Genomic DNA, 13,366 nt, shown 5'->3' on the forward strand with positions numbered 1-13,366 from the left:
GGGTTTATTTATAAATATAATTGATGATATCCTAAAATCCTTAGTAATTGTTTCTCGAAATAATGAGCTTTATTGTATATTTATGTAAATCTGTTTATATTCCTCTTGTCTTTGCTGTGTCCTAACTCTCAAACAGAGTTGTGTTTAGTGCCATTGCCTGCTTGGGTATTTTATAGCCATATCACGTGTGTGTGTGTTTGGTTTAAAAATATTTTAGGAAGACGTCTGTGTTAGAGTGTTTAAGTGTAAGTTTGGGCATGTGGGTATGTTTAAGTAGATGCATAAGCATGCATGGTTTTGCAATGTATTATAAACCTTTATAAAAACTGATAGTTTGCTTCTCCTGCATCCCAGCTGCTATTTTTTTTTTCACATCTGCATTAAATCATTGGTGCTGTTATTAGAAGTATTATTAGTTTAGTGTCTCCTTAAATTTTTTTGGTTTCTGTTGTGGTACACACCATGTTAATGAGTTTTCTAAAATGCGTATAGACTTCAGTTTTTAATTTGTTCACACAATTACTCATGTGGTCAGGGTTAACGATAATGGAAATGGTATTAGGTTAAGATACTTATATTCCATTAGATAAATACACTTCATTCACTTTATTTTGTTTTTTGGTAAATTTTGCCATTTGTTGTGGTGAACGTATATGCATTTATGGCAGATATTGTGGTTTGAGTGTGAACCTTGGGGTTTATCTGTGTTTGATATTGAACTTTACTTTTTGTGGCTGTTTGAAGAACTTTTGCAGGGTTTTATTGGTGATTGTTGAAGTTTGACAATTGTTTATATTTATGGAAATCACTGGTGTGTATTGTTTGATGCTGAACTTTTGCATTCTATATTGTTGGACTGAACTTTGGTGTTTGATGGTGAGCTTCGGTATTTCTTGGCATTGGTGGTGAATATAGGTGCTTGTTGGCTTGCGATGTTTGTTGGTGATTATGAACTCTGTGGCTGGATGGCATTTGGTTGTGAATGTTGGAGACCATTGACATCTTGTTGGTGGTTGCTGGAGAGCATTGTGGTTTGTTGGTGTTTGATGGTGAGTGTTGGTGTTTCCTGGAATTAATGGTAGATTTTGGTGCTTGTTGGCTCACGATGGTGAACGTCAATGTTCTTGGTAGTCTGTCGGAGATTATTGTTATATTATTTGTTTGGTGACATTTCAGAATAAATGTGTTTGGAGAATTTAGAAAACTAAAGAAACAAGTAGAAAAACAAAAATGGATGTGTTTGTGTTTTAATACCATTGAGAATATTGATGTTTGGTTGTATACAGAGGAGACAGTGACTTCTGATTTGCTAAAGATATATATTTTGCTTACTATATTTAGTATATGTTTATGATATTTTTCTACATTTTAGTTGTGAGTTCTCTGTTTGCACTGTGGAACGAGGTTCTAAAGAAAACATTAACTTCATTACATCACAATTATGTAATAAATATTTTTGACAATGAAAAGCTTAAGCCAATGGTAGAAATGTCTGGCACATGACTGTACCATAGAGAGTGCTTTGCAGATCATTGGTGATGTTTACCATCACTACATGATGATGAAAGATGTTTTCTGGTGTATGGTGGAGGAAGCGAGTGTGTTTTATTTCCCTGAACATGTTGTTTCCTTGTCTTCCTGATCACCTAGGTGACGTTCCGTACACGGATCTACCACTGCAACATTAACAGTCAGGGAGTGATCTGTCTGGATATTCTGAAGGACAACTGGAGTCCAGCGCTCACCATCTCCAAGGTCCTGCTGTCCATCTGCTCACTGCTGACGGATTGTAACCCTGGTGAGTCCAGCAGCATGTTATTACCGGATCACTAGAACACAGGCATGAGGACGTGCTGTTGGTGTAAACACCATACCGACATCCAGTCGTGCAGCAAAATGCAGCAAATATGTGGAACATGTACACTGAAATATTTTTATTTTTTAAACAAGCACACTAATCTGCTTTTTTGATTGGACAGAGATAGAGCTCAAAAACCCAATGAGGATATCAGGCTCCTAAAGATTTGAATGTATCATTATATGCAAATAATTCAGCATTATGATACAGTACACCACATGTCTAAAGCTAAAACACAGCTAATGTGTGTCTCAGTATGCAGTGCACTTGCAGCTTGATATTTACTCACTATTTTAGATATGTTCATCACATCATCATTTAGTCTAATAGAGCAGCGGTCCCCAACCTTTTTTTGCGCCACAGATCGGTTTAATGTCGACAATATTTTCACGGATTTTCTATTGTATGGGATAAGGATAAATACAAAAGAAATTTAATGATACAACCGGCATAAAAACTGGTATTTTCTAAATATAATAATAGACGTGAATCCACTGTGTTGTTTTTTGTTTATTTTGCTCGCTTGGGGGTTTGAGAGCCCCTTTAAGAAGGTAGCGGATGGAGGTAAGACATGTAACCGAGGCATCATGACATGAATCAAGAGTGAGTCATAGAGTCATGTGGCAGAGAGAATCCAGTAATTTTCCAAAATAAAACATCGTTCAGAATCAGATAATAAATAAAAATGGAAATAATGTAAGTTATGTATCCTTTCTGTGCGGCCCGGTACCAATTGACCCACAGACCGGTGCCGGTCCACGGCCGGGGGGTTGGGGACCACTGTTATACAGGATTTCCTGGCAAATTACTAACCATAATTTACCACAACAAAGTAAAACCTATAAATCTCTTTTTATAGTGATTTATAGGTTTTTTCCTTGTTGTGGTAAATTATAACCACAAATTTTATGGTTCTGTCAAGCAGACAAAAACATGAACATGATGAATATGGTTCATGCATGAACGTCATGTATATTACATTCTTCCACCAAAGAATGTAATATACATGACGTTCATGTATGAAACGGAAGAGAAACCTATACTCCACACACACTCTAAGCAGAACCGTGGGGTTACATTTGTGCTTTTCACCACAGCTTCTCTTTTAACACTGCTCATGGATGTACAAGTAGCGAGGAATAAAATGTAGTGGAGTAAAATGTAAATTACACTGTGCTGTAATATATAAGTGAAATATACCGTGTGTGTGTGTGTGTGTGTGTGTGTGTGTGTGTGTGTGTGTGTGTGTGTGTGTGTGTGTGTGTGTGTGTGTGTGTGTGTGTATAAAGTAAAATATAGTCAAATGTGTAAATGTGTAGAATTCAAACACACTGATAAAGTGCAGATACACTATAAGGACAAAAGTTTGTGGACACCCGAGCAAAAGTTTTGTATGGGTTTTTTGTGCATCCTATACCACATTTTGTCCCCATTTGCTATAATAAAACCTCCACTCTTCTGGGAAGATTTTCCTCTAGATTTTGTAGTGTGCTTGTGGAGCTTAGTAAAGTCGGGTACTGATGTAGGTGAGGTGAGGAGGCCTGGGGTGCAGTCAGCATTCACATTTATCCCAATGATGTTCAATAAGGTTGAGGTCAGAGCTCAATAGCAGGAGATCTTACACTGCAACCCATGTTAACCATATCTTCATGGAGCTGGCTTTGTGCACAGGAGTATTGTCATGCTGGAACAGATTTGGGTCTCCTAATCTTTAAAATGAATGGAGAATTGAATGCAACCTCATCCAAAAAACGTCTTATACAATTGTGTGCCTCCACTTTTGTGGTAGGGGTTTGAGGAAAAACCACACAAGGGTATCATACATACTGTGCATTTGAAAAAATATGCTAAAAATGCTTCCATGTCTGAGTAAACTCTATGCTTAATTACACTTCTGGGTTGACTGGTTGAGAGTCACAATGACTTCAGCCTCATCTCCATATTAAATACTTTCAGTAGAAAATGTAGGTCACTTTGAGAGATATCAGGGTGCGAACAGTAAAGCGCTTTTCTCTTTAAAGATAAAGTCATTATTAGCAGGTAAGCATTAGCAGGACCTTGACAGGAAGTGTTTCATTTGGCCTGATTTATCACCACTTCTGTGTGATCTAATTTCAGACACAGGCTCAACTCCGAGCGATCAGTAACTAAAACAGCAGACAAAATCTCAATGTGCATTTGGCCTTGAGGCTCCAATTTCAGATCCCAAGTTAAGGATGTGTGTGTATGCTATGTATATGCTGTGTGTATGCTGTGTGTGAGTATGTCTTGGTTAAATGTATGAGTGTTTATTATGTTTGTTTGTTGTGAATGCGTGTGTGTGTGTGTGTGTGTGTGTGTGTGTGTGTGTGTGTGTGTGTGTGTGTGTGTGTGTGTGTGTGTGTGTGTGTGTGTGTTTGTGTGTGTGTGTGTGTGTATGCATCCAGTGTGCATGTGTGTGTATGTACAGTAGGCTTTGTGTGTGCTCTGTGTGTATGCTGTTTGAGTATATCTTCTATGCATGTATCTGTGTTTGTGTATGTTATGTGTACGTATGCTGTGAATGTATATGGTGTGTGTGTATGTATGCATGTGTATGTATGCTGTGTGTGCTCTGTGTTCATATGTATGCTGTGCATGTGTGTGTATGTAGTTTAGTTGTGTGTGTGTGTGTGTGTGTGTGTGTGTGTGTGTGTGTGCGTGTGTGTGCGTGTGTGTGCGTGTGTGTGCGTGTGTGTGCGTGTGTGCGCGTGTGTGCGCGTGTGTGTGTGTGTGCGCATGTTTTTTTAATGTGTGTATATGCTGTGTGTATGTCAACGATGTATGTGTGTATATACATATATGCTGGATTTACGCTATTTGTGTATGCTATGAGTGTGTCTGTCATCACTGTGTAGCTGCTTTGTGCTTTGGCTTTGAGTGTAGGTCATGTTATTTTGCTGCATCAGTTCTAGATACACAGCTGTGTTTTGATGTTATACACACATCCAATCAAACCCGTCCACGCATTTTTAGAGCTTTTATAACGTTTATATTGACCCTATCGGGGTGGGGGGGGGAATCATCATCTTATTATCCAGCCCAATGAGGAAGTCAGTAATTTAATGTGGGTGTGTAGTTTGCTGGAATGCTGGAACAGCAGTTGAGTTATCAACTATAAAGCACTAAACATGATGCATTAATACAGACTGTGGAAAATAAGACAGAAGAGAACTCCCTGAGGGTGAAAGCTGTCACGCTCTCTTGTTGCATATTGTATAATGGCTTCCATGGATGTTTCCCCTCCAGACCACCAGAGTGCCCCCACTGGTCCATTGGCATGGCTAATTTGGACTATTAGCAAACTCACTTTTGAATTTTTTCTTTTGTTGTATGTGCCATTCCACTGTTTTTTTTTTGTTTTGTTTTGTTTTCTAAAACAGTAATTAAGTTTAGAATTTTCATTGTTTCTTTGTCAAAGCATTAACTTAGTAACTGAAGGTATTCAAGGTTCTTTGTGAGTTAAGTTTTTTATTTATCCCTACAAAAGCCATGCGTAGCTTTTGGATCAGTCTCTGCTGCATTCATTCCTTTTTTGATTTAATCCTGAAAAATAAAAAATAAAAATTGCCTTTTTTTGTTCATTCTTAGCACACAAGAAAAAGAAAATTACGTATTAATAATTTTTTTTAAATATTTGTTTAATTTTACAAAGTGTAATAATCAAACTCTCAATATATTTCCAATTGAACATCCCGATCCTAACCTGGAATTCATAAGGAATTTCAGTCTTTTCTTAGGAAGAAATATTAGGAAGAAAGTTTTTCCTTAACTCTTGTACAAATGATAAATAATATGATATTAACCACATTTTGATTTGTCATTTGGCAGACGCCCTTATCCAGAAGTGACTTACATTTATTTTATTTATACATCTGTGCAATTGGTGGTTAAGGGCCTTGCTTAAGGACCCATCTGTGGCAGCTTAGTGGTTGGGCTTTAAACCCAAGTCCAACATCTTATCCACTGAGCTACCTCCTCCCAAACCTCTCAAACTAGAGCAAATTGTTCAGAGATTGCAGACAATCCAGTAGAACAGGATATGGGGTGGGGCAGGGTAGGATGTAGGGACGGGTCTGTTCTGCAACGATTGTCTAAAGACTTTAGTATAACATTGTATACATGTGCATGGTATAACACCATAAGAAGAGGACATGTGTTGGACAATGTCTGCACAATGACATTTCCTGTCATTCTCTTGTTGGTATTGAAAAGCACATAGTGATCCATATTAACTTCTCGGAGTGAAGTTAGAATGCTGTATGGAGCCATTGATTGATTATACTCTCATGGTTGATCAGATATTTCACATCTGGGTTGTTTAAGAGCACCACAAACACAAATAACTAAACAAAACAAAACATAGATGGCAGAGAAATCATAAATAAGGTGAAATTTAAATATTTCACATTTTAAACACAGTTTTTAAATCTAGTTGTTTCATGGTTGTTTGTTCTATCTTTTATTGTTTTTTTTTTTTTAAACTGTGCTAAAATCTCTCAACAGAGTTGTAGGCTGATGGTATCTTAAGTTTGTAATCTAATGAACCAGTGTTGATTTATTCATTGATAAAGACTCTAAGCACTTTTGCATGTCGCTCTGGATAAGGGCATATATAATCACCGTAAATGTAAATCTTTTAATTATTAAAACAAACAAACGAACAAAAAGAACAAAAAAACCAACAATGAACACAAATTACATGGACCTTTTTTTTTCTTAATGATCAGGTGCCCTTGCCATTCCCAAACTTGTCCTAGCTCTTTGTTGTTCTGCTTTAATTTTTCCCCACTTCAGTGTTTATTTAGTTGTAATTTTCTTTGGATTCCCTTAAGGACAGATAGTTTGTGAGTTCTCATAACAAGTCTTTAAATGCAAGCTGACTGTGTGCTTTGCTAATTCATTATTTCTTGTGAGATTGTTTTTTTTTGTTTGTTTCCATTCTGTTTTGTAGAATGTTTTGTATTTTCATATTACAAATATGAAAATATATGTACCAACAAATATTTATAGCAGATAACACACTGCTGCTGCTGTCTTAGAAAGAAAAAAAATCCATTTTGATATAAACTATATAATATACACAGAGCAGTTATACGATTATGACCACCTGCCTAATACTGTGTTGGTCCCCCTTTTGCTGCCGAAACCTTTCTGACTTATCGAACATTACAGCATTCGACTTCTTTAACAATTTGAGCTTCAGGAGCTCGTCTGTTGGATCGCACGGTCCAGCCTTCACTCTCCACGTGCATCAATGGGCCTCGGCCGCTCATGACCCTGTTGCCGGTTCACCACTGTTCTTTCCTTGGAGCACTTTTGATAGATTCTAACCACTGCAGACCAGGAACCTCCTACAAGAGCTGCAGTTTTGGAGATGCTCTGACCCAGTCATCTAGACATCACAATTTGGGCCTCATCAAACTTGCTCAAATTCTCATGCTTGCCCATTTTTCCTGCTTCTAACACCTAAACTTGAGGACAAAATGTTCACTTGCTGCCTCATATATCCCATTCACTAACAGGTGCCATCATGGAGAGGTAATCAGTGTTATTCACTTCACTGCTCATAATGTTATGTTAGAGCAAGATATTCAAAGATTGCAGACAATCTAATATAATGTGGGGGTTGGGTGGGGTGGGCTGGGTTGTGGGGTTGGGGTTGTTCTGCACTTATTATTGTTTTAGATTGTCTAAACATTTACACTTCTCTACAAGTGCAAAATATAGATTAAAAGATAAAGAACACGTTTATACACACACCTTGTGTCTAGCAGCTTGAAAATTCTGCACAACAACCATAATTATGTGAGAGGAAGTTGCCATGAAGCCACATGAGTGGGATCTTACTGAATATTTGTTTTGGGTGTGTTTTTTGTGTGTATATGTGTGTGAGGCATCAAATACCTGGCACACACACACCCCATACCACTCCCTGAGCTACTCATGTGCAGGTCTAATTGACAACCGCTTATTTGCACTTATGTCATACGATGGCACCAAAGATTTACAGCCAGTATTTTATCGTTCTCTGTTTGCCTTTGTTAATGAAAGTATTCATCAACCACTTCCTTGATTCTAATTCAGCAATAAAAATCCCTTTGTAGTTACATTGTATTGCATTAAAGTGTTCACACCACACCTTTACATTCATGCTCACTTGGTATCACATCCCTCATGTGGTTAAATACAACTGTGTAGGGTTTTGAAAATAATGCTAGTGCCGTTTTTACTTGCAGCTTAATATTTTACATCAATTCAATCCTAACTTTTTTCTAAATACACTATATGAATAAAAGTTTGTGGACACCTGATCATATTGGTATTTGTTATTTGAACATTCCAGTCCATTTTCTCTGCTGCATTTGTTGTATAATAACTTCCACTCTCCTGGGAAAGCCTTAGAGGCTGCCACTCTCCGAGTCGAGTGATCTCTGACCCTGAAAAGGGCAGGGAGGCCGGAGGACTCATAAGAGTAAAAAAATAGCATCCACAATCCATCTGCTGTATGTCTGCTTGTTCGCAGGGAGACCACTCCACGGAGGGCCATGGCAAACTGCTCCGACTTCCTCCACATTTTTGTTCTGTGGACTTATCTGTCCAGTGCTTGCGTCCTAAGCTTCTCCTGGTCTGGGGCCTGAAAAGGAGGAGGGACAAATGCCTGGAGCATAACAGGTTGTGGAACAACCAAGGGTACCTTGGAAAAATGATTTAGTGTAGAGGAAGGCACTGGCCATGCCTGGAGTAAATTCCATGAAAGAAGGGCCCACTCTTTAGAGAGGAGATGTCCAAGAGAAACACAGAATTGACTATGAGGAACCTCAAAGGCACCTTGGTCAATGGCTCAAAGGAAGGCTCTAAGAGGGCCTCCAAGACAATTGCCAAGTCTGAAGCAGGCACTGTAGATCGTACCGGAAGCCTCAGCCTCCAGGTACCATGGAGAAAATGTGTCACCAAGGGGTTCTTATTTAGCGACCCTTGTCTTGAAGGGGGGCGTCTGCTTCCTCGTTTATTTGGCCTCGGATATACACTGCCCTTGAGAGCAACTTCCCCGTGGCCCACAGAAGGATCTGATGTGCCAGCTTGTACAGGAGGCAAGCTCACAGACCCCCCTGGTGTTTGATGTAAGAAAGCACCGAAGTGTTGTCTGTACAGACTAAAAGGGAGGGAAAGGCCTCATAGCTTGAAGCACGGCCAGCATTTTTAGGCAATTGATATGCCACATCCAATGGGGTCTTTCCCAGAGACCTGGACCTAGATAGTCTCTTAAGATAATCAGTCTGTCGAGATTGACTTCCGGTAAGCCTAGAGCTGGAGCAATGCCCTGGGGCAGCTCTAGGGACCTCCTAAAAGGGGGCAAACCCCCTTAATTCCGCTCTGTTGCCGGGCAGAAACTGAGGAGGGTGTTTGCTGGTGCTGGTCGTGCCCTGAAGCACTGAAGGTGGCAGGGTTAACTAACCAGCTCCCTGAGGGTGCCAGGGTGGACCGGGCAACATATACTTAGGTGCACAGCAACCCTTTCCAGTGGAGTCTGGACTTTTTGGCCAAAACTCTTTTATCCCTAGCAGGGGGGGCGTTTTTTGAAGGTATTTCGAAGGGGCTTTGTGGGCAGCATCGGGGTTTTTAGGGACAATGCAGCACTCAGGGAGAGATAGCTAGCCGGCGTCTCTTCAACCCGGGGCCCGTAACCACATTCTTTTAGTCCAACTATATTAGAATATTGCGACACTTTAGGACTGAAGAGTCGGGTCGAATACAGCTTAGCCTAAGACCTGGACACTAGCACTACCTCTTATAGATTTCGAAAAAATACTGGATGAGGGGATGTCTCTGAGGGCACGCAGACAAAAGGCATGCTTCCGAACCTTGCGACAGAACGCTGGAACCGGCAGGTGAGCAGGAAAAAAGTGACAAGCCCGTCTCCAGACCCATCGACATGCGAGTGCAATCTGTGCAGTCAGCTCCCTCGAGACAACCCCCACCCCGGGCCGGTGAAGCCGCGCTTTCAAATCGCCTGATTATGCACATCATTCGGAGAGCGGATAGCGCCGCAGCATTTTCAAACCGTTGTTCATGCAGCTCGAGTTCCTGAAGGGGAACTTCCACTCCAACCCTTGTAAAGCAATTCACAAATAACTGGCCATTTTTCCTGCATGTTTATCATTTTCAGCTTTTGAGCAATACAATCTCTCACAGACACACACACACCCACCCACACACACACACACACACACACACATGCACATATATACAAACACTTAATGCTTAGAGAAATAAACAAGAATCACACCTATAAAACCTGACCAGGAATAGATATATGACATTATAACATTATGACAGGTGAAGTGGATCACACTGATTATCTAATGGCACCTGTTAGCGGGTGGAATATATTTGGCAGCAAGTAAACATTTTTTTGCGTAAAGTTGACATTTTAGAAGCAAATAAATGGGCAAGCAAAAGGATTTAATTGAGTTTGACAAGGACCAAATTATGACGGCTAGACGACTGGGTCAGAGCATGCAATGGTCAGCATCTATTGCAAGTGGTCCAAGGAAAGATCAGTGGTGAACCGATGATAGGGTCATGGGAGGCCAAGGCTCATTGATGCACGTAGGTAGCGAAGGCTGGACCATGTGGTACGATCCAACAGACGAGATCCTGTAGCTCAAACTGCTGAAGAAGTTAATGCTGTTAATGCGTGATGGGTCATGACCGTTTTGGCAGCAAAAGGGGACCAATAAGATATTAGGCAGGTGGTCATAATGTTAAGCCTGATTGGTGTATATTGGATAAAAGAGTTGGGTGTGTTGATTGTGGTGTTAGTCATAATCCTTATAGCTCACCTCCTAAAACTCTCACTAAACCACAGCCACAACTGCTTAGATACTTCATGTATCTATTAAAGACTAAACTGCTGAAGCTTCAGGAATGTTAAGGCCTCTTAAGTTCTATCTATTAAATAAAGTGTGTGATACCAAAGTAAATCTATTGGCCAAGGTAAATGAAGCTTACATTTGATCCATTTGCTGTTCCATGCGAACATCTGACTCTGGAGTGGAATCACTGGTTAACTATTTACTCTAATGTACTGGGTTATGCATTTATCCTAGTTTGTGTAATGGACAAGACTCAGTTAAACCAGAATAATCTGCCTAGTAATCTATGATAAATCTTAACAGATCCATTTTGTAAACTTTGCAATTATAACCACAAACGGCACTCCGCAGGGGTCTGAGCACCCTTTGTAAACAGCGCTGCCGGTGCCCAGTTATCACCGAGCTGCAGAGAACAATAAGCATTTGATTGTGGATCCGTTCCAACCCTCGAAATGTCACATGCAATTTGAAAGCCGATTAGCTGACATCAGGAATGTACAATGTACAAATGCAAAATTTCACTGGGTTTTCAGCTCGACTTTTAGAAACCCATTTAATTAAACATACTCCATTTCTTATGCACAAATCACTCTCAATACTTCAGACGTGCCCTGCAGCTCACAGCTGTTTAAAAAAAAATAACGAGCTCCGCCCTGCTCGGATTGATGGCATGTGGTAGCCATATTTGCTTACAAACTTCAACATGCTTTTGATCAATAATGAGATTCAGGAATCCTGACCAAAATTCCTCCGATTGGTTTGCATGTGACTTTTTTTTTTTGTATTCTTTTCATTGTGTGCAGTTCATTTCTGTTTGATCTCTAAAATTTCAATTGCTTTGAACAAAAACACAGATTAAGAACAAGCGCATTTTAGCTCATCTGTAAGAACATTATCCTGGTCAGGCTCAGGGTGGATCCATGCATTAGAAAAACACTGGATTGGGCACCATATGAAGCAGTGGTTTAACGAGACATAGACTGGTCAATAATCAGAGCGTGCTTTGATACAAGAGCTGAAATGTAAATAGAGATTTAATGCACCTGATTCACATATATTCTGTCTGTCTGTCTCTTTCTCTCTTGTAGCGGACCCTCTGGTGGGAAGCATAGCCACTCAGTATCTGACCAACAGAGCGGAACATGACAGGATAGCTCGACAGTGGACCACGAGATACGCCACATAGATCCTGGCAACCTTCCTCCTGCCCCTCCCGCCCACCCATAAGCCTCTGCCCCACCACCACCACCACCACCACCACCGTCATCACCACTTACCCCTTCTGAACCCTCCAAATCTCCTGCAGGAGCGATGGGATACTGGATAGACAACCTAACAATGACGTGCAGCGAATCTTTATAGCCTTTACAATACGGACTTGTGTATATATTTGTCCCTCTGAATCTGCCTTTGTTTTCTTTCACCCGACACAGACTGGGGAAACAGATGAGATCCCGCCAAGCTAAATGCTAACGGTCTAGTTTTTTTTTTTTTTTTTTTCTCCTTTGTAGCTGTAGATTTTAGTTCAGTTTAAATGCCTACTTGCAAGTCTTGCTTCTTTGGGATATAAAAAAAAAAAATGTATTTTGTGATGTATTAAGGATACCGTTCCTACAAGGTCAACCAAATATTATGGTTCATTTAGTCTAAACCATTATCTGTATGATGTTATTTAAAAAAAAAATAATGTGGAAAAGCATCTTAGGTGTAGAATATTAAAGACGATGTGATTTCTCTCTGAGCCCCTCCCCTCCCGGAGCCGTTTTTCCCCGTTCTGTGATGACCTTATCTTGTGAATCTGTTCTACCTTTGTCACTTTGTAATGAAGAGAAGCTCATTGACCGTTTTGTAGCTCGGCTGAAATGAGCCACCGATATGTAATATCTCCTCATACATAATAAAAAATATATAACCTGTCCTTTAGCATGGGTGTATGTGTCTACTTTCAGACCGTGTGACCTCACGAGAGCTAAAGACATTGTATACAGTTGCCCTGGATCCCAAATTATAGTTAATTTCAGTTCATTTGTTCAATAAGGCTGCAAAAATTGTTGAAGCAAAACAAACAAAAGACCAAATAGCTCTCAAAACAAGTCTGGGGAAAAAAGGATCAAATCATGTAAAGTTAAAACCCTAAACTCCATCGAACATTCATGGCTAAATCAACCAAAAGACCATGGTTAAACTCAACATAGTGCTTCAGTACCGCTCTAGTGCATGGTGTGCTCAGGATTATGAGCAGAAGTGGCTTTCCTTTCAAACAGTTCTCACATATCTGCTGACTCCAACATACCTTTGGATGATTTCCAAACAGGATGTATATGATATGGCTTGCTACTTTCCCATGAAACAAAGTGATCCTTGCCTATCTAACTTTAGCTGTTTTAGCTTTTTTTTTTTTTGCAAAAATCGGTCTACGTTAAGGTCTGGGTATTGACTATCCAAATCAACCACAATCAGGTTCTTACTTTTCTGCGTTTATTCTTGTTTTTTAACCACTGCCTTGGCCTCAATTCTCTAAAGGTTTCCTGCTGAAAATGTCATATTCTATATTAACCCTGATCTGATTTCCAGTCACATCCATACAACATGAGGCTTCCACCATTGTGCT

The 13,366-nt window shown here is 39.9% G+C and overlaps 1 protein-coding gene across 1 annotated transcript in view; it reads left to right on the forward strand.

Annotated features, from left to right (window-relative positions):
• Positions 1-12,678, forward strand: part of ube2e3 (ubiquitin-conjugating enzyme E2E 3) — an 80,941-nt gene extending 68,263 nt beyond the window's left edge. The window contains exons 5-6 of the mRNA XM_083537200.1: positions 1,651-1,798; positions 11,844-12,678. Coding sequence (XP_083393326.1) covers positions 1,651-1,798; positions 11,844-11,941 — 246 coding nt within the window. The 3' untranslated portion in view covers positions 11,942-12,678. The remainder of the gene's footprint in view (positions 1-1,650; positions 1,799-11,843) is intronic.
• The last annotated feature ends 688 nt before the right edge of the window (positions 12,679-13,366 follow it).

Source organism: Silurus aristotelis (assembly GCF_946808225.1).
Source record: "Silurus aristotelis genome assembly, chromosome: 3".
NCBI classification, from domain to species: domain Eukaryota; kingdom Metazoa; phylum Chordata; class Actinopteri; order Siluriformes; family Siluridae; genus Silurus; species Silurus aristotelis.